Source organism: Giraffa tippelskirchi, chromosome 2, assembly GCF_054371585.1.
Source record: "Giraffa tippelskirchi isolate mGirTip1 chromosome 2, T2T-mGirTip1v1.2.pri, whole genome shotgun sequence".
Classification (NCBI taxonomy): domain Eukaryota; kingdom Metazoa; phylum Chordata; class Mammalia; order Artiodactyla; family Giraffidae; genus Giraffa; species Giraffa tippelskirchi.
Genome location: NC_137276.1, coordinates 167,187,065 through 167,213,987, shown reverse-complemented (window position 1 = coordinate 167,213,987; position 26,923 = coordinate 167,187,065). Strand labels below are relative to the sequence as shown.

At 50.7% G+C, this 26,923-nt stretch overlaps 1 protein-coding gene across 2 annotated transcripts in view; it reads right to left on the bottom strand.

The window, feature by feature from the left end:
• ADCY5 (adenylate cyclase 5) overlaps positions 1-26,923 on the bottom strand; it is a 158,216-nt gene that overhangs the window by 14,399 nt on the left and 116,894 nt on the right. For both annotated transcript variants that reach the window (XM_081571742.1, XM_081571743.1), the window contains 9 exons: positions 26,768-26,908; positions 22,160-22,182; positions 20,644-20,788; positions 19,296-19,393; positions 15,825-15,912; positions 7,036-7,152; positions 6,452-6,616; positions 3,117-3,292; positions 1,009-1,038 (listed from right to left, as the gene is read on the bottom strand). In XM_081571742.1, coding sequence (XP_081427868.1) covers positions 1,009-1,038; positions 3,117-3,292; positions 6,452-6,616; positions 7,036-7,152; positions 15,825-15,912; positions 19,296-19,393; positions 20,644-20,788; positions 22,160-22,182; positions 26,768-26,908 — 983 coding nt within the window. The remainder of the gene's footprint in view (positions 1-1,008; positions 1,039-3,116; positions 3,293-6,451; positions 6,617-7,035; positions 7,153-15,824; positions 15,913-19,295; positions 19,394-20,643; positions 20,789-22,159; positions 22,183-26,767; positions 26,909-26,923) is intronic.

The window sequence follows — 26,923 nt, the reverse complement described above, 5'->3', positions numbered from 1 at the left end:
CTTCATGCCAGGCTCCGAGGGCTGCTCAGGCCTGTTTGTCTTCTTCCCACTCCAGCTTCCCCCACCTCACCCTCTTGCTCTAACTTTGCCTGAGGTGTGCTGTCTTCCCGGTGGACAGCCCCATCACAGCCCCTACTTGCCCTGCAGCTCAGCAGCCATTACTCCTCCCCTGAGGCTCACTCCCCCCCATCACTGGGGTGCTTCCCTCTGGTTACAGCAGGGGATGAACCAGGCCATCATACAAGGCAATGTATACATCCCAGGTCTCTCTCAGTTGACAAGACAGGGGTTATAACAAGGGAGCCAGGCAGGCCATACTGACTGTCTCTGGGCAACCTTGGGCAAATCTCTTAACTTCTCTGAATCTTAGTTTCCTAATCTGTAGAATGGGATAACAATACCCGCATTTCAAGATTATGGCAAGAGTTACAGATACTGTATGCAAACTCCTGTATAGTATCTGAGAAACAGTAGGAACTCCAAAACTGGCAGCAATTATTGTCTGATTATATTTCTGTTAACATTACTAATACTCCTAATAAAAAACAGCTGTCCCAAACCCTTCTTCTGTCCCAGCAAAGAGCCCAAACCTTGAAGGCTGCATACTCCCTGTGCAGCAGCAGCCTGGAGGCAAGACTTAACCAATCAACCCTGCAGGCCTGGCCTCTGTTCCTCCCCTCTGGGAGCAGAAGGGGCACGTGTTCTCCTGTGCCTGGGGTTTCATGTACGCACCCAGGGAGAGCTGGAGGCCTGTGGAATGGCCTCTGAGTCCTGATAATCTTGGTCCTGAGTCTGTAAATCATCTTGGGGTGATGGAGATGGTAAAAGAACAGTACCTACCCAGGGAGGCCCCATTGGCACTTAGAGAGGGGAGGGCCTCCTTCTTCATCACCCACCTTGCTACCAAGGCCCCCTCCCACCTGTGCACCGCTGCTTTCTCTTCTGGGCTGGTGGCCTCTAGCAGGCAGGGGTCGTATCAGGGAATTCAGACCAAGAGCTTCAACTCACCACTGGGAGGTGCCGTTGTTGTTGAAGTCTCTGTGAACAGGAGTTGAAGAGGGCTGTTCAGAACTGCTCCCTGCCTCATAGCCTCCAGGCCTCTCTGCCGCCCCTGCCCCCTCTACACCCTTTACACCCAGCTCTGTGTCCCCATGCCTGATATTTCTGCCCCCACAACTGCTGCTCCTTCACCATCCCCCCAGCATCCCTCTCCCCAGGCCAAGGACACTTTCAGGATAGGAGGCTTGCAGAAAGCTTGGTCCCTAGCAGCATCTGGTCACCAGGACCACAAATCATCCAGTCCTTTCCTGGGACCCTACCTGGGCAGCAGCCTGTCCCCTCTCCCACCCCAGCCCGTCGCTGCCACCCAGAGGAGAAACACTACACTTGTACTGTCCAGTACAGTAGCCACTAGCCATATGTGGCTACTGAGCTTAAAATGTGGCTAGTACAGGTTGAGATGTGCTATCAGTGTAAAACAGATACCAGGTTTTGAAGAATTAGTGTGGGAAGATATCAATAATATCTTCATTAATAATTTATAACTGACTGCATATGAAAATAATATTCTGAATATATTGGTTAAACAAATATATTATTAAAATTAACTGCATGTTTTGCTTTGTAATATAGCTACTAGAAAATTTAAAGTTACATCTGTGGCTTGCATGATTTTTCTAGTAAACAGTGCCGTCCTAGAGCCACTCCAGGGTTTCTCAACCCAGAAAGGACTTCCACTCTCTGGGTGGGGCTACTTTAGCAGGAGGAGGGGAGGGACTGTGGGGGAAGGGCAGGGCAAGAGAGAAAGACAAGGCAGAGTCCTGCTCTTGCCTCATCCTTGGGTGGAAGGGTCGACTTCCTCCTTCTCCCGTCCCCACAGGACTGCAACCTGCACCTCTCCCCGTGCTACAGTCTCCCTGTCATCTGCCCACAGCCCTGCACAGCTGCTGGGAAGTTCTTCCTTGCATCTGCCTTAGATCCTTCACTACATCTTCATTTTCTCAGGTGACACTCTCTGCACAAGAAGGTAACATCATTTCTGACACTGGAGTTATGGCCAATATTATCCATGACTGTACCTCCACTGCCAAGCTCGGTGCCTGGAACAAGGTAGGTGCCCTGTAAATATTTTTGAGTGACTGGATAGATGGATGAATGAATCCTTTCCTGTAACTCAGAGAAAGCAGTTTGCTGCATTTTCTCAGGGGACACAGACCTGTCAGCTCACTTGTTTTACACTTCCTGATGTGTATGTGTGTGTGGGGGGGGCAGAGGTGGTAATGGGAAGAAAAGGGTACTACGTATCAGGCACTTTACACACATATTACTACTATAGGCATGATTATTCACACTCTACTGGGAAAAAATAATGGGAGATTCAGGAAAAATAACCAAATGTGTGTCTGAAGCTGAGATTCAAATTCAATTCGACCCCAAATCAGAGCTCTTTCCCCTCACAGAGCCACCTCCCTGGGAAATCTGACACTTGTCACTATTTGACCAGGCTGACTGCCAGCTAGAATGCCCGGGGCACAATCCTCATTCGTGCCACCTCTTGGCTGTGGGACTTAACTGCTCACCATCACAGTCAGGAGCCTTTGAGCAGTGCACAAACTACCCAGGGAGGCCCTGTCTACTTTGCTGAGTTGCCATGAGGATGAAAGGGATAAAGTATGTCCACATGTCTGGCTTAAGGCAGGACAAATGCCCACAAACAACAAGGCTGTTCCTTTGCTCCCACACACCTTGGTTTCCAGCTCTGTTGGACCTTGACCCCTCTGGGCCTGAGGTTGCAAGGGCAGTGAGGTGAAAATAGCTCATCAAAGGCTGCCTGGGACAGATGAGGAACAAATCACTTAAGCCTGAAGTCAGGACTGAGTAAGAGTCTGGAGGCAGAAGGACAGGGGACCTAGTAGCCCCAAGGCCACCCTCATTACTGGGAGAGGGATGGGGGGCGAAAAAAGACACTGTACTGTTTTTGCCTAGGTGGTCAGAGCTGGGAGCAAAAGGATACTCCCCTGGAAGCCCCCTGCGGCCCAGGACCCCAGTCTTCCGTTTTTCCTGTCTCTCTGCAATCCTCCAGACCCCGTTTGGGGTCCGAGGCGGGTGCCACCTACATGGCGTTGGCCGTGACCAGTAGGTCGGCATTGTCAAAGAGCGTGACACCGGGCACCTCAACGACGAGCACGTAGATGAGCTCGATGGCCAGCATGAGCACCAGCTTCCCGATGCAGCTGATCTGCAGGAACACGGAGCAGGCCAGCAGGCTGAGCAGCACGCTGTAGGTGAAGTACTGGGAGAGAGGACGGCAGCTTTAGCGCCCCGGGCCCCGCCCCCGGCCCCGCCCCCCAGCCTCTCTCCAGTCTGAGTTGATCTCAGGTGAAACCGAGTCTAGGGATGTTTCTGCTGATGCAAACTTGTACTGTGATGTGAATGGCCCTGGGTAGAAACCAGGAGATGGGGCCGGCAGGATAAATACCACCAATTCCAGCAGTGGTGCCCAATGGTTAGAGCAGGGCTTCCAGCTCAGGCAAACTTGAGCTCCAGCCCTGATTCATTATGGACTGTTTGTGTGACTTTGGCCATTTATTCAACCCCTCTAAGCTTGTTGAAAGTGAAAGTCTCTCAATCGTGTCTGACTCTTTGCAACCCCATGGACTATACAGTCAGGCCAAAATACTGGAGTAGGTAGCCTTTTCCTTCTCCAGGGGATCTTCCCTACCTAGGGATCGAACCCAGGTCTCTGGCATTGCAGGCATATTCTTTACCATCTGAGCCACCAGGAAAGCCCCTAAGCTTGTTTCCTTGCATGCAAAACCTTTTCTCTCATGGGCTTACTGTGATGATTAAAAATGATATGAAGCCCCCTGCCACAGTGTGTGGTGCCCTCCATAACTATGAGAGTGCAGGCCCCAGCCCTGGATCTGCAACTTTAAATCCAAAGCCCTAAAAACTGAAAGTGTTTTCATAACTGATGTGGTGGCAACATCTGAACTGCCTTATTTGGTGGCCAAACTGATCTACTGACGTGATGTGAAGTATCACCTTTGTCCTGCTTCCTGTGACTATTCCTACATTTTGCTGCAGAAATATTTCTGTGTTTCATTATCAGGTGTTGCCCAGATTGCACCGAGGTGTGAGGTAACCTTTTAAACTCTGAAAAATTTCACAGTCCAAAACATATCTGATCTGAAATGTTTCAGATGAGGGACTGTGCCTCTCCCTGTACTTTGGGGGGGAATCCCTTCTGGTCTCAGAGCCTCAGTTTCAGAGCCTCAGACAATTGTCCGAGGGGCCAAACCAGGCCATCTCAGAGGTCAATTTCTGTTCTGTTGTCCCCTGATATTAATCCAAGACAGTCAGCATCTATTATTTTGCTCTTTCTTTTAAATTTAGCATCACTATTTCTGTGCCAGGCAAAGCGACTCACTGCTGCCTCTGCCTTGGGATGGAGGCCAAGTATTGGTGGCTGGGAGAGGGAGGGACCTGCTTCAACTCACCAGCAGGAAAGGGACAGAGGAAGGAGTAGGGAGGGCACACCCAGACACATCAGCCTCAAGGATAATAATTCTGTTCTCGAGGGATGGGGAGGGGAACAAAGCACCAGCCTGGAGGCTCATTCAGACCCTGGGCCCAGACAAGGCCAAAGCTTAATACTGAGGTCCATCCAGGTCTCTGAGGAGTTGCTGAACTGCTGAATCAGAACAACACTTGTGTGGTGGGCTCAGCCTGAGGGGTCTGCAGCTGGTGAGGCCTGGGATCTGAGGGCCCAAAGAAGGCTGTGATCAACTGTCTCCCACAAACGAGGAACCAGAACAGGCCCTGCCATCACTTTGTTCCCCTGCTCTCCCGTGGAGCAGCCACCAAGGGACACATGCAAGACCAAAAACAGCCTTGGCTTCCAGCCAACAGCCCTGAGGCAGCAGCTCCTAGAGGCTGTCAGCCAGATGTGAGAGGGAAGAGAGGTGGAGAGCAAAGGCCAGATGTGAAAGGGAAGAGAGGTGGAGAGCCAAGGGCAGGCGCTAGAGCATGGCTTCCAGGGCAGAGTGAGCGCATGGTGGGGCCCAGGGACCGGCGGTCCAGGTGACACTGGTGCAGGGGAGCCCTACTTCTCACTGAATCTCCCTCGCCCCGTCCATACAGGGGAGGTGGATCAGTCCCCTTCCCTGGGGTGAGGAAGGCGGCCAGCACTGTGAGAGTCCTCGGGGGCCCTCACTGCTGTCCTGGAGCCTTCTTATGAGTCAGGGACCCTTAGGGAGTTGGATGAAAGCATGGGTTTTCTCCCCAGAAAAGGGCAAAAACTGCCATCATCTTAGATTTCACGGGCGCCCTGATAGGGAGCTGAGTTGTGGGAGTGACCAGTGCTGGGAGACAATGTGCTAGGTGGGAAGCCTGATCCTGCTGCTCTCTGCAGAATGGCTCCCTAAGGAAGCCCAGCAGAGTGGCGCAGCACTCAGCATACCATGCTGCTCTCTAAGGGTTCTCAACACCAAGTTTTTAAACCCAATGATCTGTAGGTACATGATTTCATTTTGGGGTGACAAATATGCTGTACGATTCCATTATAATGATGGCTGCACAAATTGTGAATATACTAAGTGTGTTAGTCGCTCAGTCGTGTCCGACTCTTTGTGACCCCATGGACTATAGCCCACCAGGCTCCTCAGTTCATGGAATTCTGCAGGCAAGAATACTGGAGTGGGTTGACATTCCCTTCTCCAGGGGATCTTCCCGACCCAGGCATTGAACCCAGGTCTACCTGCATTACAGGTGGGTTCTTAACCATCTGAGCCACCAGGGAAGCCCTTTAGTGAGTTAGTAGGAGCAATACCCAGCAATACACTAAAAGCTACTGAACTATACTTTGAATGGGTGAGCCAGGTGGTAGTACTGGTTTGGGATATGGTTCCTTTTGCTCCCCTCTGCTCTCTGACCTACAGCAAAGGGGTCAGGCAGGCCACCCAGGGCAGCATTGGGGTATGCTGCTGAGGGTCCAGAAACAGCTCTGCCTTCAGGTTAAGAGCAAAAATTCTGAAGTCAGGTGACCTGGGTGGGAGCTCTGGCTCTGCCACTTGCTAACTGTGTGATCTTAGGCATGTTACTTAACCTCTCTGTGCCTCAATTTCATCTGTATAAAGGAGCTAATAATACCATCTTTGTCACAGGGTTGCTCTGAGGACTAAATGAGTAAATGGGAAGTTCTTAGCACTGTGTCTGGCACATGGTAAGCACCCTATGAGCAATAGCTATGCTATTATTGTTGTTAATATTATACAGGGAGGTTGGCCTTGCTCACTGGTGTCTGGCACATAGAGTGAGATAGACTTCGGGGGAAGGAGGTTTCTGGAATGGCAGTGAGCCCGAGGGCCCCTGACTATCTGTCAGAGTAGTTGAGGGTGGAGAGGGCTGGTGGCGGGTCCCCATCTGCATCCTGCCCCACCCTGCCCAGTACCTCGGGGAAGTTGCAGTTGGGCCAGGAGCTGCCGCAGAAGCCCTGCTCATCACCCAGACTATAGTTGACGGCCGACTCCACCACATGGCACGCGTTGACTTGACTGGCACTGATGTTGTGCTCGTCCCCCAGGCAGCCAAACAGGTCCTTGGAGTTGCACGTGAACTAGAGGGGAGGAGACACTCAGCCCATGGGGGCCAGGCCAGGGCAGCCCATCTCCACAGGCAGCACCCGCCCATGCCACCTGGTTTTGGGTGCAGTCTGACCCTGACCAGGGCAGGGGATGAGCATGGAAGAGGCCGAGGAACAGGCAAGACTTGCCCAACTACCCAGGGCAGGGCTCATAAACCTCCCTTGGGGGTATACTTCCACGAGCCTTTCTGGTCCTCTGTCCTAGAGAGTGAGGACTAAAGGCTGTGTGAGAGGCTTTAGACCTAAATCTGATCCCAGGCCTGAGGTGAGACCCAAATAAGAATTTCCAGGGAAGGAGAACCCCAGGGCCTGGGGGAAGTCTCCCAGTCCTTGCTTGTGGGGTTCAGGGTTCCAATGGGCTGGGGAGGCGCTGGGGAGGTGGAGCCACCCACCATGTTGACAAAAGCTGACAGGAACACGAGGGTGATGGTGAACACCCCCACCAGGGTGCTGTTCATCTTGGACCGCACGATTTTCCTGGAGAGGGTATGCAGCGGGGCCGGGAAGAGCTGTCCCAGGGGCAGAGGGAGGGAGAGAGAGAGAGACGAAACAGAATTCAGTGGACTCCACATACCGCCACCAAGGAGGCAGTGGAGGCTCTCCCCCTCTTCGTCTGTCGCCAGCAGAACTCTGAAAGCTTTCTTGACCCCATCCCTGTGTGTGAGCCTCCAGCCTCTGCTTCCAGGCCAACAACAGTTATATTCTGCAGGGGGCCAGGAGGGGTCCACTTGAGGAGCTCACAGGTGAGAGAGGATGGACGAAAGGAAAGATGCTACCTTCACCCCAACATGGATGCAGAGGAAAAATCCCATGTGCCCACTGTGTGAATGGTGGGCCCCTTAGAGTTACATCCAGGGAGCGGCAGGAGACAGCAATGAGAGAGTCACGGAGGGCCCAGAACTTTCCAAGGAGGGTCAGAGGGTTTCTGGGATGAAGCAGGAAGCCGTGGATCTGAGGGCTCAGGGAGAGCCTGGTATCTGGAGGAAAAGGACGGGCGTGTGTAAAGGGTCAGAGCAACCTGCGAGTGGAGGGTGGCGCCCCGGTCACATGAATTGAGTTTCCTCAGCAGGACGCCCATGGGTCTGCCATTTCCCTCACCTAACCCTCCCTATGTTTCCTTCAACTACACACACTGTATGTCCACTCAAAGACCCACTGCAGTTTTGGTCATTAAATGGTTGGGTCTACCAAATCTGACACAACTGGCCTTGGCCACCATGTCCTCTTCATCTCCTAAGCAACCCAAAGAAGTTGGCAGACCCAGAAAAGCAAAGTGGTGGACCTGTTTCTCTCACCCCACCCACCTTAATGCCTCCTGGCAGGCTGATTTTCAAGCATGCCAGCTGTCCCACGGAAACCCCTACAGGCAGAGGAAGCTGGTGGAAAAGCACCCAGAGGCCTGGGTTCTGGGTGTGGCTTTTCCTGGGTGACCCTGAGCATACCTGCGCATGCTGACTGAGCGTGCCAGATGCAAGGCTTAGCCACCCCCTGTTACAGAAAGTAACTCAGACAGCTAAGTAGGTGAGGGCACACAGTGTGACCATGATATGACTGCTCATTCCCAATGTGGAGAAGACTGGCTCATGTGCTACGGTGTATAAGGCCAGCAAGTGCCAGGCCCTTGGTCCCATGTTCCTCAGCTGTGACCCAAACTCACTACATGTGGTTCCACATGGGCCCATCAGGTTGCCCCCATGGGACTTTGGCAAACCAAAACAAATATGCTGATACTTGTAGTGCTTGCTATGCCACGAGTAATAAAGTCTCTTGTCCCTGACCCAGGAGTCTGGTGACTTCTGCTAGCATCTGTGAAAGGCAACAAGCGTAAAACCAAATCTCAGGTTTCACAGTTCTTGACACCAAGAAAGTGCCCTGCTTACCCCTGAGTCTTGGGCTTTGGGCTAAGTATGCATGTAGGGAAGCTGTATATCTTTTCTGCTCCAAATCTCCCTCTGCCTTACCAACAAGTCCATTTCCTATTCAGCAGAGGGAAAGAAGGGACCACATAGAAGGACTGTAGCAGGGACGGAGGCTTGCAACCCACTTGGGCTCTAGGCTGAGTGGTGAAGACCTTGAACTTCATGTGCCAAGCAGGGGTGCCTCTCAGCTGTGTTCATGGAGCACTGAGTCTGTGGCATTTTTTTCTGAGAAAACACTTCCTTTGGAGGGTAATCTGAACTCTGACTGAACCCACTCTTTTATACTCTCAGGTACATACCCAAGAGAACTGAAAACATAAGTCCATATAAAACTTTATATGCAAATGTTTAGAGCAACATTAATAGCCTGAAAGTGGAAATTACCCAGATGTCCATCAACTGATGAAGGAATAAACCAAATGTAGTAAATCTACATTATGAAATATTATTTGGTCACAGATGAAGGAATGAAGTGCTGTTTTATGGTACAAGATGAACAAACCTTGAGATACGTTAAGTGAAAGAAGCCAATTTCAAAAGGCCACACATTGTATTATGCAATTTACACAAAATGCCCAGAACAGGCAAATTCATAGAAACAGGAAATAGATTTGAGGTTGTTAGCAGATGAGAGGAACAGGGAATGAGGAGTGACTGCGAATAGGTGTAGGGTTTCTTTTGGGGATGATGACAATGTTCTGGAATTAGTGGTGATAGTTGCAGAATTTTGTGAATATGCTAGAAGCTACTGAATTATAATTTTATGACCTTTATAAAGGGGAATTTTTTAGTATGTGAATTATATCTCAATAAAGTGCTTATTTAAAAAAATTCCTGCTCAGCCTTACTGTGTGATCCTGGGAAAGTCATTAAGATCTTAGAGTCCCAGTTTCCTTATTGGTAAACAGGGAATATCTACTTTCCTGGGTGGTGGATATTCTAGGGTAGTTATGAAGACTCAGTGAAATGATGCATTTGAAAGTGCTTTGAAAGCTGTTAAATTCAGTAGAAAATTTAGTTAATATTTGCATTTTAAAGAGCTATGTTGCCAATAAGAACAAAAGTCCTTGTTTCTCATTAAAGGAATTTTTGGTTTCACAGCTGTGGAAAGTGTTTTGGCAGTAGCATGAGGTACTTACTCTGAAACGGTATGACAGATGGTTTCTAATCTTTGCCTGCTTAAAATTTTGCCATTTCATCCTCCCATCCCCCATGTTGCTTAAACTATTTCAGTTCTGATCACCCTATCCATCAATTGAATGGCGTCTCTCATTACCAGTGTAATGATTGATTTAGGCAAGTTATTACTAGATGCTAAAGCCTTTATAGAAGGTGGTTTTGTTGTTGTTTAGTTGCTAAGTCATGTCCGACTCTTTAGCGACCTCATGGACTGTAGCCTGCCAGGATCCTCTGTCCATGGGATTTCCCAAGCATGAATACTGGAGTGGGTTGCCATTTCCTTCTCCAGGGTATCTTCCTGACCCAGGGATCAGACCCATGTCTCTGCATTGCAGGCAAGTTCTTTACCACTAACCTGCCAGGGAAGCCCATAGAAGGTGGTGGTTGTTGTTGCTCAATCTCTAAGTTGTGTCTGACCCTCCCTCTGTCCTTCAGTATCTCCTGGAGTTTGCTCAAACTCATGGCCAGAAAGGTGGTTGGGGACAAATGGGCACAAAGGCTTCCTGGTGAACCTGGGACCAGGAGCCCCACAGGGGCCACCCAGAGGCCAAGAGAAGAACTGCAGCCTATTAAACAAAATTCAACCAGGAATAAACTTGTAATAGCCTGGCAAAGGTTTATGGAATATCTCATCTCCTGGAATAAAAATTTCTCCTGTATATTGACCCGAAATCCTACCTGTACTAACTCTGGTGTAAACAATAAAATTATTCACCTGGAGTAGAATCTCCTCGTGGGGCTGCCTTGCAGCTGCAAACAGATCCTGGAGGGGATTTGTCTGGCAGGATGATTGTGTCTGTGCAAACCAATTGCTCAATGCCTGTTCACTGGCACAGCTCAGGAAAAGAGTCAATTAAAAAAAATTCCCATCCAGTACATTCCCAATCTGATTAATTCAAATCAATTCAACTTGAAAAATGGGAATGGCAACACAATAAACCGTGACTGGGTAAGGGACAGCTTTGATCCTGGTCTCTCTGAAAGTCTCCAGGCAAATCAGTGACCTCCCTGGGGTCCTGGTTCCCTTACTGTGATGTGGGGCCAGGGTATCCAGGAATGAAATCTGGATGCAATCTGACAGCAGAACATTTAAGAAAACAGACTTTCTGACAAGGAGCTAATAACAGAAGCAGTGGCTCCTGCTTCAGAAAAAAAATTTTAAAAGATACGAGAATTTCAGAACAAAGCAGGCAGACAGTGACACACTACTGCTCTCATCACCTGGCCATTCAGGGGTCAATTGGACATATTAACAAAGACAGCGTCCTGAGGGAAGGGTTGTGGGCTCTGGAGTCTAGAACCATCTGGGTTTAAAACCCAGCTATCCCATTACCTGGCTTCCCTGATGGCACAGTGGTAAAGAATCTGTCTGCCAATGTAGGAGATGTGGGTTTGATCCCTGGGTCAGGAAGATACATTGGAGAAGGAAATGGCAACCCACTCCAGTATTCTTGCCTGGAGAATCCCATGGAGAGAGGAGCCTGGCAGGCTACAATCCATGAGGTTGCAAAGAGTTGGACATGACTTAGCAACTAAACACCAACACCAACCCCACTTCCTAGCTCTGGGATCTAGGGAAAGCTGTCTAACCACTCGGAGCCTCATTCTTCTCATCTGCAAAGCGAATATAATAAAAGGTGCCTTCAAGGTTTGGGAAAGGCCAGGCAAGGTGGCACAGCTGGGCTCTGGACCTGAGACAGCCTGACTGAAAAGCCACAGGAGGAACCTAAGTTCTGCTTCCTGGCATGAAGAGTTCTCCACCCCTAGATGACCTGTGCCCGGCAGCAGCACACCCTTGTCTAGTAGACAGAGTGTGAGCTCAAGCATCTGGAAACGTGGGTGTGGGATTCTGCAGTGGTCACAGGACAGGGGTACTGGGAGGCGAGAGGTACTGGTGGTGGAGTAAGACCTTACTTTAGAAGCCGTGGGCAGCAGTCAGGGTAGAGTGGTAGGAAGGAGAGCTGGCAAGGTGGGACTTGGCTACATTCAGGCTTCAGGGAGAGGGACAGGGGGCTTTTTGGTGACTGCACAGGGCAGACAAGGGCCTGTAGGAAGCTCTGGTCAGATACACCTTCTGGGCCTATCTGTACCCAGCTCCCAAACTGCAGGAAAGCAGTTTGGCTTTCTGAGAGAGAACATGCTGAGGAGCCACAGGAGAGACAGAGGACCCTGATCCAGTGTAGGAACAGAAGGGAGGCACACTCTTCTACCCACTTGGGTGGCGTTGGGGGCAGGCCTCTCGGCCCCTTCACTGGATGATGACGGGACGGAGGGACAGGGAGACTGATGGACCAGGCAGAGCCAGCCAAACAGGGAAGGGGCTGCACTCAGGAGATGTTACAGGCTTGCCCCTCTGGAGGGGACCCAGCAGAGGCCGGCCTGGATCTCGCAGGGTTATTGCAAAGGGGTTCCAGGCTCAGGTGGTTGTCTGGACTGCCTCACTGTTTGGGAACCTTCCAATCTGAGATTGTCTGAGTCTGTGGACCACGTGTGATGCAAAGAGGGATTTAGCATGGTTTTCTCTGAACAGCTCTGGGGCCCAGATCAGCACCAATGCCAAGGGGAGAAAGGACTAGAGTGTCTGGGTGTCCACACAGCCCTCTAAGCGCCTCACCAGAAGGAGGCGCTCAGGGGACCCTCCTCAGGACAAGGTACCCCAGGCAGAGGAGCTCCAGAGGGCAGCGAGACCAGGACTTTGGGACAAGAGGAAGATCAAGGCTCCAAATTAGTCTTGCTGAGAAATCTAGGTGTGTGTGTGATCTGGACTAAGCTGTGTCAGGAAGAGATCACACAGGCCCGAGATGAAAACACACTCAGGGCCCTTGGTGAGCAGCACATTTCAGAAAAACCTTCCAATAGAAAGGACCCGGGAATTGCTCCCAGACAGATGGCTAAGAAGACTATGTCAACTGACTCAGACTACACTTTCTTCATGTTTCTCTCTTCAAAAAGAATAAAATATGGATGATTTAAGAAATCATCCAAGTCCAAGTTGTTTCGGGGAAATGGAAAAGTAAATGAAACAGAGAAAGAGACCATGTCTGACAGAACCGCCTGGCTTTGGATCTGAGGAGCCCAGTGCGGGCGGGGGTGGTTTAGGAACTGCTGTGTCTCATCGGAACGCCACTAGCCATGACATCTGAGAAACTGTGGGAATAAGATGAAAAATGTCTGAGTTCTGGCAAATCTTTTCACAGAGAAAAACAGACTGACACTGAAAATTCCAGTTCTATCAGCTTCATGGCAATACCTGAGAAGGTGATATAATCAACTTTCAGTCAGTCAGGCTGCAGGCAGTGTGGTGGGGAAGGGAGGGCCAACCTGCCCTGCTGCAGAGACACCAAAGGGGAGACTTAACCTCCTTCACATCTTAGGGTGCAGTTCATGCACAACACGAAGAGGAAAGATTAACTGGAAGAGGAGTTCATACTACAGACAATTGCTCAGGTTGGGGTCTACTTTACAGAAAGTGGATAAATGCTGAGAAGATGGATTATCAGAGGCTGTGAGAGACAGATGCAGCCAGGACCCCAAGATGGGTGTTAGAGTCTATTTGCCTCTTGGCCTACCTAGATCAGCAGGTTTCAGGCTTGATAAATCACAGAGCACTTTTTTTTTTCTAAATACACCCTTTATAGAAACTCTACATCTGCAAGACGGAAGAAGCAGGCTCCCCTGGTAGAAGGGTGTGGGGAGGTGGAGGTGGGGGATGTAAGTGTTCCAACCACCCCCCGCCCCCCAACCCATCCCCCCAGGAAAACTGAGGCCTCAGAGCAGTCAGAAAATCCCCGAGCTGCATGGAGGAATTGAGAGCAAGCTGATTGACTGTGACGTTGATTACAAAATAGGTAGATTCAATAAAACAGAAGGAGGCAGGGAAGATTTTTATAAATAATCTCCGACAGTGGCAAAAATAATTCATTCGACCAGAGAACTAACTCAACATGGCGGTACAGGTGGGGAAATGGGTATGTCCCCCGTCCCTCCCCCACCCCGCCTCTCCCCCTCTCCCCCACCGGCAGATACACACTCAAAACAGGGAACACAAACCAAATGAATTCACTGTAGCTCAGGTTTGCCACAGCAGCTAACAGAAAAGAGAGAAATCTAGGTTCCAGTTTAAAAATTGTGAACAAAACTTTGGTTCTGATTTGAATAGGCTCATTAAGTTCCTCAAATGAACAGTGACTTTGCCTCAGTTTATAACTTAAAAAAAGGAAAGATTTTTTTTTGAGCATTCAGCAAAAGAATGTTTAAGAGGCCCTTTTAGCTATGGTATGCTTTTTCTTTTTTAAGGTTGTTTTATTGTGGTGAAATATATATAACATAAAATTTGCCAGTTTAACCATTTTTAAGTGTCCATGTCAGTGGCATGAATGACCTGCAATGCCATGAAGCCAGCACTTCTATTTCCCAAACCCTTTCATCAGTCCAAACAGAAACTCTGAACCCAGTAAACAATAACTCTTCATGCTCCCTCTCCCAGCCCCTGGTACCCTCTAGTGTACACTCTGTTTCTGTGAATTTCTCTATTCTAGATACTTCAGATAAATGGAATCATGTAATACATGTCCTTTTGTGTTTGGCTTCTTTCACTTAGTGCAGTGTCTTCAGGGTTCATCCATGTTGCATGTGTCAGAATCTCAGTCCTTTTTATGGTAGAATAATACTCCATTGTATGGATATAGCACTCTGTTTATTCATTCATCTGTTGATGGACACCTGGGCTGTTTCCACTTTTTGGCTCTTGTGAATATACGGTGTGCTTTTACAGGCATGAGATGAAGAAAGTGGGACTGTCCACGGGGGGGGACAAACAGGTTCGGGGGGGGCAGGCTTGACCACAGCAAGACCAAAAGGCAAGAGGGACTGAACACGGAGCAGGAGCAAGGTCGTAGCCTCAGGGAAGGAGCTGGTGCAGAGGCAGGGAGCCAGGATTAACCCCTACCTTGCAGCACAGCAACAGGCTGAGCACTCAGCTCAATTTGCCAAGTCACCCTGGCCAGCCCTGCCTCTTTCTGAACCCACTCAGGGGCAGGGCTGTAGCACACCAGATGGTTGTAAGGTCCTTCCGGTTCTGACAATCAGTCCTTCAAGATATTGACCATCAGGTGATGACACAGTGAATAGCCCAATGAAGGACTCTGTTTGGAGGGTGGAGGGAGAAAGAGGACTTTGGAGGTGACAAAGGCCCAGCTCCCCAGGAAGGAGAACACGGTGCCCCCTGCAGAGGGTGTAGGCAGTGGTGGCAGGGCCTGAGGCCCCAAGGGGCTTGGCTCCAAGTGAGTGTCCAAGAGGAGCAGAGAAATGGGTACAGCACAAGCTGGGGAGGGCTTGTCCCTGCTGGGATAGAGTGCTTTCCAGAACCAGACTGGGCCCATCAGGGAATTCTTAAACCAGTGGGAAAGAACTGAGGAAGAGGTTTGGTGGGCAAGGCAAATGGGAACCTGAGTGATTTCTACAAATGACCCTAATGACCTGTGGTCAGGTCCCCTCAAAGCACACAGCGTGAATGGCGACACGGCATGCCTAAGAGGAGACATGGGAGAAAAACACAGAGCAGGGGCTCACATCCAAATCACAGGCCATGTGGCCTAGTCTGAAACAATGGACCACTCTGGATCTCCTTCTCATCTATGTGATGGGCAGCTCAAAAGCCATCATCTCTAAGGCCTCCTCCAGGGCCATCTCTGGGACACACTGGAACACAGAAGAGGTGCGATCTCTTTCGCCCATTCTTTCAGCAGATATTTAGCGACCCCTGCTCTGTTCTCAGCTTTGTGCTAGGTGCCCTTCCTTCGGCCCATCTGATACTCAGGGGACAGGTGGAAGAGGTGGCAATAGTATCTTCTTGTTGCAGAGATGGGCAAAAGCTAACTGAAACAGCCTGTACAAATAAGCACCCCCTGACAAACTATGGCCCCTGCAATCCAGCTTGCTGCCAGTGCCAATCAAGAGTTATGATCCAGCTTCAGGCACCTGGGTCCCGGGCATGACCCTCCAGCTCCAGCGAGGGGAGCTTATCAGAGGGCTGGGAAGGGAGGGGAGAAGGCAACTAGGGCTCAAGTGTAAACTGGACTCACCTTCACGCAAGAATAGATCATGGACACAAACACCACCAAGGTCAGCAGCAGGAAGCAGGTCAGGTAGAAACTCAACATGAACACGGAGCTGGAAGGAGAGAGGAGGTGGGAATTCTAGGGCTCTGAGAGGTCCTGCGAAGGAAGTAGAACTTGCTCCATTTCTCCTGCACCCACTGCCCAGTCTTTGGTGCCTGGCCCCTGACTCACCGAGGGGAGATTAGAGCCTTGTGAGCCGGTCTAGGACCCTCCTCCGTAACGGTCTGGCTCCTGCCCTTCCTCTTGGTCCTGTCACTTTCCTGGGGGAGCACAGCCCTCAGGGGGGCCGAATGGAGAACTGGTGACACCTGCTCAATGTTTTACCTGATTCTTAGCTGTCCATAAACTCACTTTGTTTAACCTGGAAGGACCCATTTTAAAAATCACCTGGTTGTTCCCTCTAGGTAGTCACTCATGGCTTGACAAGTAACTCTGAAGATAGAACATTGATTTGATAAGTGGCCATCGTTTATAGAAATGCATTTGACAACCACCCAACCAGCCACTCTGAGAAACAGTAGTGACATGTCCCTTTGGAGGGCAGAGCCCCTAAACCTCTGCCCACTGTCAGGCTGCACAACAAGTCCTGCTCAGTTTCTGTTCCCCTACTCCCACCCAGCTCAACGAAAGTCATAAAACCCGCCAGGCTCTCCGCACTGTCCCTCCTTACAGAAGCAGATCACGGGTGAGCTTAATGTTCACCAAGAGCCAGAATCCTCGGACGAGAGAACTGCAGATGACTTTCCATCTGGGGCCTGCCACGGCTCTCCTGGGGCAGGGGCTGGCCGAGGCACGGCACTCTCCACCAACCACAGGAGGCCTCAGACACTCCTTCTCCCTTTCAGGGAGTGAGATGGCCTGAGATGCCAGGTGTTGTCCACAGGTTAGAGGCAAGTGGGGGACACAGAAGGCAGGTGGACACCTCCAGGGAGGCGTCTTTGTTCCAGGCTCTCCCAGGAGCCAGCACTTATCTGCCTTAAACAAATAGAACAGGGAGAGAGAGCTCTCTTCAGAGAGAAAGAAAGACCTTTAAAGTAGCTTTTAAGACTTCCCTGGAGAGAGGACAACCAGAGAACGACCTCTGTCCATGCCTTAGCAGCTCGGAGCTGTGGCCAGAAGGGAGTGAAGCCGCTGCTGGCAGAGCAGGGATCTGCAAAATCCCAGCCCCAAGCCATGCTGCAGAAAAAGAGAAGCAGCAAGGAGGCGGACTGTGCACCCAAGCGAAGGGGACTCTCAGCTGCAATGGGACAGAAAGTCTAAGTTGCTTATTATACCTATAGCTCCATTTCATTACTGAACATAGGTCCTATGCCGTAAAGACCCACAATCCCACCAGCTCTGCAAGGCCTCAGTGCAGGGGGCAATGGGCACTAGCTGCCTAACCAGGGAGCAGCTGGCTGCTGGTGTCTGGTTTTCACCTGCAGTATTCTGATGGGGTCACAGCAGACACAAATGCAAGGGCCATCTCTTCAACAATGAGCACCATTAAAAAACAAAAGGCATTGAGTAATAGGACACCATGACGCCGTGCACCTCTCCATATGATGCACTGAGGACACTTCTGTGGGATTCTTGTCAAAAATAACCTCCATCGAATCATGAGGAAACATCAGACAAACCTAAATTGAGACATTCTAAATCGAGACATTCTACACATTAAAAAAAATTTTTTTTTTGGCTGCCTGCAGCTTGTGGGATCTTAGTTCTCAGATCAGGGATTGAATCCTGGGCCCCTTGCATTGGAAGCATACAGTCTTAACCAGTGGACCACCAGAGAAGCCCAAGACATTCTACACATTAATTGGCTAGTACTCAACAAAAGTGCCAAGGCCACGAAGGATCAGTAAAGGCTGAGGAAGCATCACAGACTGGAAGGGACTAAGGAGATACAGCAGTTAAATCCAATGTGGGGTCCTGGCCCAGCGCCTAGAACACAAAAAGGCCATTTGGGGGAATGCGGATGAAATGAGAATGTAGCCTGTAGATTAGTTCATAGTATCGTCGCAATGCTCACTTCCCGATTTTGACTATAGCACTGCAGTTACGTGGGTTGTCAACATTAGGAGAAACTAGATGAAGGATGTACAGAAACCCTCCACAGTACTTTTGCAATCTTTCTATAAGTCTATAATTATTTCAAAATGAAAAACAGAAGGTGTTGGGGTGAGGGGACACTTCTAGAGTGTTAGATTTATGAGACATAACCAAATGCAACCTGTGACTCTTGAGTAGATCCTGGCTATGAATAAATTAGGAGCAGAAGACATTTAGGGGTATGATTTTGGACATCTGAACATAGACTTGGTATTAGATGATTGCAGAGGAACTGGGGTTAGTTTTGTTTGGTATAGGAGGCACAGTGGTTAAAAAGCAAAATGCCCTTAAAACAGGTGTAGATTGATGTTTTTACCAGGGGCACAATGTCCCTGTGTCTAAAATTTACCTTAAAAAATCAGAAATACACCTGAAACTAACACAACATTCTAAATATACTATACTTCAATTTTAAAAAATCAGAAAAAAGCAGACGAAACAAAAGTTGCAAAATATTAACAATTGTTCTACCAATGGGGTGGGTGTTGATTACATTAATTACTTTTCTGTATGCTTAAAATATTGCTTAACGAAAAGTAAAAGATGTGTATATATGCATATATATATACATACACATACATAAATACATATGTGGAGCGGTTATCTTTCTCACTTAGCTGTGAGCCTACAGTGATTGACTATCTAACAAACAGCTCATTTCCAACAGCCCACTTCCGAGTGGTACCCTCAGAAGACACAGGCCTCTCTCAGGACACGGCCAGTCCTCAGAAAAGTTCAGGTACATCTCTTTGAGAGAAGCCTTCAGAATCTGAGATCCAGTCTTTGAAATATCCAGAGTAGCAGAAAACCCTTATCTTAAACAAAATTATTTATTTTTTATGTTTTGGCTGTGTGGCATAGCACGTGGGACCTCAGTCCAACCAGCTGTCCAAATCCAACCTGCGCCCACTGCATTGGAAGCACAGAATCTTAACTACTGGACCACTGGGGAAGTTCAACCCTTATCTTTTAAAGATGTATTGACTTTTTGCAAGAACCAAAGGTCACACAGAAAACAATCAGGTGAATACTTTGGGTGATTCAGTGGGCAACAGTGGTCTGTGTTAAAACAGGATGAGAGGATGAAGTAGAGAGAAGGGGTGTCCCATGCGCTGGCCTGGGCCCAGATAGAAGTTCCCCACAATGAGCACTTTGCCTGCTCATCAGGGAGAAGGCAGACCTCAGCTTCCTGGTTCCCCTGAACACACATCTGGAGACTTCTCTCCTATCTGAGCAAATGCAGCTCAGATCCCACCCCCCTCTGATCTCCTATGACCTCCTTTTTACCCCCTAGAGCCCCTACAGCCAGAAGAGGGTGCCTGGAAAGGATGAGGTACTTACTGGGGCATGATGGTGATCTGGACAAAGCAGATGAAGAGGAAGACAAGCGAGGCACATGCCACGTAGGCACCGAATCGGTCATCCACCTGCTTGGAGTACTGAGAGGACATGGACAGGGTGAGGGGGCGGAGTCACCCGGCCAGTCTGCTCCAGCCCCCTTCACCCCAGACACAGCCGGGACTGCCCACTCCTGACACCTGGAAGGCCAGGTCAAGAATGAGCACTGGCCTCAGCTCCCAAGAAATCAGTCCACTCACCACTCTGTGGTGGCCGTGGGGAGGGTGGCTGAACTATGTTAAACCAGAAACTCTGCAGGCTGGGTCACCATGAGAGTAATCCATAACGATCATGGCACACGTTCCTGAGTACCACCTACACACTAGGACACGTGCCGGAGCCTGCAGGCATCACCACACATCCTCACAAGAGCCCCAGGAAACAGGCACAGGACTGCTGCTGTTTCTGTTTCAGAGATGAGCATGCTGGGTCTCAGAGAAGCCAGGTGACTTGTCAAGAGTCACAGAGCTCATCTCCAAGGTCCTGACTCCCAGCTCCCACCCCTCCCATGACATCAGCCGGCTGCAAGAATGGCTGTGCTGACAGAGAGAGGGTAATGCATGAGTCAGTTCCATTTATGCTGGTAAGCAGACTAAGTTCCCTTCTCATAGCTTTCCCCTCCTGATTTGGTGTGCCTCACTTGGCCACGACATGAGTTCACATGATCCCATGATGCCCAAACACAAGGGAGACCCTGTCACATGTAGCAGAGACCCTGGGCCCGCTCTGTCTGGTTCCAGCTCTGTCATTACCTCACTGGGTGGCCTAGGGCAAGTCACCCAACTACTTTGAGCTTTACTTTCTCAGTCACAATTTAAGGAGGGGGGACAAAGAGCTCTTGACCACCCCTTCCAACTCGAATACTGTGAGGTTCCAGTGTGCCAAAGGCAGCTGACGGCCCATTTGTCATTATAATGATAATAACAATAATACAGATAGCAATATTTACTGAACATCTACTATGTGGCAGATACTGTTTCATGTGTTTTACACACATGGACTTGTTTAATCCTCACTGACACTATGAAGTAGGTATGCTAAATATCCCCATTTTCCAGATAAGGAAACTGAGGCACAAAGAAATTAAGATTTACCTTTTTCCACCAAGAAAGTCTCCCTAAAAGCCCCATTTCCTGGTTAGGACAGCGTCAGAGCTGGGGAAATGGAGGTGACAAGGAGGAGCTCTTTCCATGGTAATGGAAGTGGGAAGGGAGCCAGCCTGTTGCTTCAACCTCCTCCCCGTGGTCCTAATTCTGCCTGGGGTCTCTCCTTCCCACATGGGGTGCTGTACCTTCTTCTCTAAGTCAGGCTCCCTGAAGGTCAAGAGGAACTTGCGAACGTGTTCAGATCGCAGCCTGTCGATGCTCCTGGCATCAATGGCACGGCCCAGAAATTCATCCACTTCATCCTCAGGGTTCGAACTTTCTTGGGCATTCCTGGTAAGCAAGGAACCGCAGACACAAGACATGCTGACCACCAGGGGGCGCTACTGCGAGGGGCGGGGAGACGGCCCAGCCCCTGCACCTAGACCCACTAGAGAGGCTGGATCAACCCTAATCAGGGGGTGGGAAGCTGAGAGTGACACCAGGACAGCCAGAAGCCTAAGTGCTTACATGCACAGAAAACTGCCCAAGTCTCAGAAAACCGCCCCCGCGGGCTGGGAGGGCTTCACTGACCATAGTGAAAGTGAAAGTGTTAGTCGCTCAGTCGTGTCCAACTCTTTGTGACCACATGGACTGTAAGCCTGACAGACTCCTCTGTCCATGGGATTCTCCAGGCAAGAATAATGGAGTGGGTTGCTATTTCCTTCTCCAGGGGATGTTCCTGAGCCAGGGATTGAAGCCGGGTCTCCTGCATTGTGGGCAGACTCTTTACCATCTGAACCACCAGGGAAGCCTACTGACCATAAGGATATTCTAACTCTATTGGTATATATATTATTATACGATAATGATAACACATATAGCCCACCAGGCTCCTCTATTCATGGGATTCTCCAGGCAATACTGGAGTGGGTTGCCATGCCCTTCTTCAAGGGATCTTCCCAACCAAGGGGTTGAACCTGCGTCTCTTACATCTCCTGTATTGCCAAGTGGGTTCTTTACCACTAGTGCCACCTGGGAAGCCCATATATGTTATATATGATAATGATACCATGAATTATCATCAGAGGTTTGTTTTTTCCCCTGCAGGTAACAATCTCTGCTCTTCACTCTTCATCCCGAAATCAAAGGCTGAGACCAGAAAGCAAGACCTCTGCCGCAAGGCCTGGGAGCCTCTTGGCTGCTCTTGCCTGACTCTGGGGACTCTATGGGAAACATGTTGCACAATCTTTTGGTGCTGAACTAAACACTCTACTTCTAGAGCGAAGCCCAGTCCTCGAGTGGGATTTCTGACAGCCCCAGAGATGGGGAAGTGGAGGAGAGAGAAGGGGATACTCCCTTGGGTCGCTGGGATGTGGCCAGGTGCTGGCAACCAATGTGTAAGGCCTGCCCCATCCTGGGAGCTGCACGTGTGTGTGTGTGCAGGCACACATGCAGAGTGTGTGTGTGTGTGCAGTTGTGTGTGCACGTGTGTGTGTGTGTGTGGAGTGGAGATTATAAACAGGTGGTCCCAAGGCCCAGCCTCTCTACGGGGTCCTGGGGTCCTGGGCTGTTGGTCTCTCAGGTGCAATGGGCTCTGTTCAGTTGTAGCCAAGTCTGCGTGTCCTGGGCTCATCCTCCGTAGAGCACAGAAACCGAGCCCCAGGTAGCTTGGAGACAGCCCCCAGGCCGAGGAGCAGGAGTGAAGAAGGGCACGTGACTCACTTGTCCTTGGGGTCTTCAAAGCCCTGAAAAAGAGGGATGGAGAGAGGAGGAGAGGAGAGTGAGAACAGAGGGGATGAAGACAGGGAGGCTCATCCTCTGTCCACAGTTCACCCAGAGCTCGGACACAGACAGCACTGTACTCAGCCGTCCGCTCCTTCCTTCATCTGGCGAACACAGCTGGGGTTGGGACAGGCTCTGTGCCAGACACTGGGGGTGCACTGTGATTTCACTTCCTCCACTGGCAAAATCCATGTGTCTGAGCTCTTCCAGTCCCCACACCTGATTCCTCGTCTTTCTCCAAACCTCCCGTCACTTTCCTCCTGGACCATGGGTTTGGTGGTGTATATGTGTTAGTTGCTCAGTTGTGTCTGACTCTTTGTGACCCCATGGACTATAGCCCACCAGGTTCCTCTGTCCATGGAATTCCCCGGGCAAGCGTACTGGAGTGGGTAGCCATTCCCTTCTCCAGGGGATCTTCCCGTCCAGGGATTGAACCCACGTCTCCTGCATTGCAGGTAGATTCTTTACCATCTGAGCCACCAGGGGCTTGGTGGGTACCCTCTCCATTCTTCCACTTACTTAGAAGGAAATAAGAGAAACTGCTAAGTCAATGAATCCCCACATGCCTGAGCACACCCATGCACACACAGCTCATGGACACTCACCTCCCACCACTGCCAAGCACACAGAGAATCTGGGAGTTCACAAGTTTTGAGCTTAAGAAAATGAAACTTAGTTACCTGAAACAGCTTTTCTGGTATCTGAGAATCTGTGTTCTTGTAAGGTTGGGAGTGGCTGGGGACCCAGGAGGTGAGATACCTGTAGTCAGACCTGCCTCGGTTTGACTACTGTTCTGATGTTCACTCACACGGGGTAGGGCTGAGGGTGGGAGGGGCCCTTATGAGTTACCAACTCAAGGCCCTACCTAGAGTCCGTCTACAAAGTCCACAAAGGATGGCAGTGTGTCAGGGTCTGACTGTGACGGAATGGAGGGAGGGGTCCCTAAATGGGGAGGGGTGGGACGTGGGAGGCATAAGCACCCCGGGCAGGCAGCTTCAGGTTGCCAGGACAAGGACAGAGGTGACCTCCTGTCCCTGTGATCCAGCGTGGAACATACTGCTGGGCAGACAGGGGGCTGGTAATGTCGGGGGGGCCCCAAACCCCAGAGGAACACACCTCTCTTCATTCCCGCTGAGGAGAAGGGTTTAGGTTGGTCTCCATGAGTCAGAGCTTCCCGGCTCTGAATAGACGTGGGGCCCATGGGAACAGAGGTGTCTGTGCTCCCCACCAGCTTGGGCTCCCAGGGGCCTCGGTGGCCCCTAGTGCCACATCCAAGGGGCCCAACTGTGGGCTCCGAGTGCCTCCCGGGCTGCCTGGTGGTGGTCTTCCCCTCTCCTTGTCCTCTGAGAATCTCCAAGCCCTCCGTCCCGGCTGCAGGGTCTGGCCCACCACACCGTCCCCGCTCGAGGCTGGAGGAGTCGGGGTCATTCAGGTGAGTGCCCGATCTGGGGGCAGGCGGGATCCCCCAGGGTACAAGGCCCATTCTCCTCAGGCCACAGTGCGGGGCTGGCCACCACAGGGGCCAGCAAGTTTTACTCAGAGGACATCCAAGCCACGTTATGCCTATACTGGTCTCTACAGCTCAGAACTAGAGCCGAAATGTTTCTAACAAACCTGTCTCAGACTTTCTCCAGCGTTCCTTTGGTCATTTGTATGGGCTGCTGTTGGGGGCTGGGTCCGTGCTAGGCTCCCTGAGTGCCGGGTTGGAGTGGTGAGCTGATGACTGTCAGGAAACACTTTGCTGGGTGAACCACAGCAAAGGGCCTCTGAGAACACAAGCCAGGGACTTCCCTCGTGGTCCAGTGGTTAAGAATCCACCTTCCAATGCAGAGGATGCAGGTTTGATCCCTGGTCGGGGAACTAAGATCCCACTTGCCTTGGGGAAACTAAGCCTTCATGCCGTAACTACAGAGCCCGCACACTCCAGAGCCTATAACAAGAGAAGCCCGTGCGCCGTGACAAAAAGCCCATGAGCCACAGCCAGAGAAAGCCTGTGTGCCCAAACAAAGAGCCCGCTTGCCACAAGGAAGACCCGGTATGGCAAAAACAAACAAACACAGAAACAACTCATGGGCCAGCAGACTGGGCTCCAGTCCCCGACCTGCTCACTAGCTCTAGGACTGTGGTCCTCAGCCCAGGGAGGAGGACCCTCAGATGGGTTCCTGCAGTTCTGCCTCAGCACTTCTGGGTAGCAGCTCAGCCCAGTGTTTCTGTCTGGTGCCCGAGTCCTCACCTTACACACTCTCCTGCCAACCTTTGTATTAATAAATAACCTTAGAGACTTTACAACACATGACTAGAGCAGTGCAGCTCCTCACTACCTCTAAAAAGCTGAAAGAAGCTTCTGACTGCTAGTTACTACCCTCTAACTGCTCTCGGTCACTGCTTAATCTAATTCCCACCCTCCACCCCAGTTTCAGTGAAAGTCCAGGAAGAAGCTCTGTTTTTGCATATCTTTCTCCAGGGTTCCTGGGCAGGTTTAACACCCCAAAGCCAATGGTATTCCAGACAGGACACTCTGACTGTGCAGGCAGGGGCCCAGAAGATGGTACTTCGATCCTGGCCCCTTGGGTAACTCTGCCCAGCAAGGAGGGGGTGGTGGGGAAACTCTTCTCTCCTTCTACAGGGGTGTCCTCCACACTTCTCTTCTGCTCACTTTCCATTTCCTCCCCTCTGGGCGAAGCAATTAACACCACGAGGAACCTTTCCGGCAGCCAGTCTCCCCTGAGACTGTTTCCCAATTACGGCCCTTCTGCTAATTCTTCCAAGGCTTCTTGTCCTAACAATGATTAATGTGTCTGCCGAATAGGTGCTTATAGTCCAAACTGGCTCCTCTGAGACTCCGAAATAACCGAAGAGTCTACTTATACTAAACGTCACTAGAGAAAAAAACTTTACAAAGATTTTAAACAGAGAATGGACAGCAGGCACCCTTCCTGCTGGTGGTTCTCCCTCCTCACCTCTGTCCCGCCGCATCACTTTCTTCTCTGTTCTCCTGCATCGCTCCATCTCCCCCTTACACTTTCTGTCCTCTCTCTCCAGTCTTCCTGCTCCCCTGTGCTTCTCTTTCCTCCCCGCTGCATGAGAGCTTCCCTCTTTGCATCCTGTTCTCAGTCTTCCCCCTCTCCTCTCACCCTCTCTTTCACCTCTTGGGCATCCTGGGCACATGGTACAGAGTCTGCAGAGGATGGTTAAGGAACCAAGGTGAGAACAGAGAAGGTCCAGCAATTGCTTTGCAGAGGGGCCTGGAGGAAGCCGGAGTGGTGCCTGGAGCCCTGGGTGGCACTGACCGAGTCCAAGTTCAAAGCCTTGAGGCTAGAGGCCAGCCTTCCTACACTCTGTGCCTTATATTATAACCTTGGTGTCCTGCAAGTTGCCTCTTTACTGTCAAAAGTTAAAATGGTGGTCCTGACTCAACTCACTTTTTCACTTCTGTGCATTTTCGTTAAAAGTTCGTCATCTGCTACTGGCTAGCTGGCAAGGAACAGAATGACTGGTGCCCAGACTGTCCCTGGATCTGTCTGCCGACTCAGCTGGACTCTTGGAGTCTCTAGTCACTGCAGCTGCAACTTAAACCCAGTCCCAACGTGGGGATCCTAGTGTGGGTGGCATGCCACCCATTCCTTTATCAAAATCTGTGGGAACTAAGTGGACACACACACACACACACAACCCTATCCCTCTCTCAGGGTGGGCAACTCCTGCCTGGGAATCAGGCTGCCCTTGAGCTGAGGAGTGTGTTCAGATGTAGAAGCTAAGCTCTCAGGAAAAAAGAAAGAAAACACTGCTGCTGAAACTGACTTCCTGTCACCCCTCTCCCTCTTCTTCCCACCCTCTGATGTCTTCCTACTAGCCTCACTGATAGAACCCTAGCAGCACCTCCTGAATTAGCTGTCCCCGGTGTGTGCAGGGGCGGCTGAGGGTGTCTGTCCCCCGAGGCAGGCAGGGTCCCTTGAGATGGAGGCAGCGTCCCTACCACAGCCTCAGCTCACTCAGCCCACACTCAGTCTGCATAGTCTCACAGGGAGACTGGAATTAGCAGGGTGTTTCTCAGCCCTGAGGGCAAAAAGACCATCTCCTGGCACCTGCCAAAAAGCACTGGGATTTTTTCTGTGTGACTGAGCCAGAGTATATGTTTCAGCTGTCTGGGAAATGTATCAGATGCTGGAAGGTGTCTGAAAAGCTGGTGCCCACCTAACTCCCCAGGGTTCTGCAGACAGTTCCAAGAGACCCCTGGAGGCTCTATGGGACCCTGAGTCCAGCCTGCACCAGCAAGCTCTGCCGGGGGTGGGGGGGGCGTTGCTACTTCACTCCAAAGTCAAATCCAGCATACCACAAAGTGGTGGGGCCCACGGAGAAAGCCCAGTGCTGGAAGTTAGGTGCTCTGGCTCCTGGTTCCAAGTCAGGGTGAACCCCTCTCCAACATTTCCTCCTGTGGCTCCCCAGGTTCCCTTGGCCACATGAGGGGCCTGACCCAGTCCCCTCACCCACACAGTGGGCCCCAGCCCTGGAGAGTATGGCCCACACACTGCCCCGCCAGCCACTCACCATCCGCTTCATCTCCTTGGACACCTGGTTGCCACCCAGGTGGTTGTAGAAGGGGCGCTCGGCCCCCCAGTGAGGCGGGTTGTGCCCAATGGAGTTGGTTCTCTGACGGTTCATCTTGGCAATCATGGCCTTCTCCTCTTTCTGGGAGAGCAACAG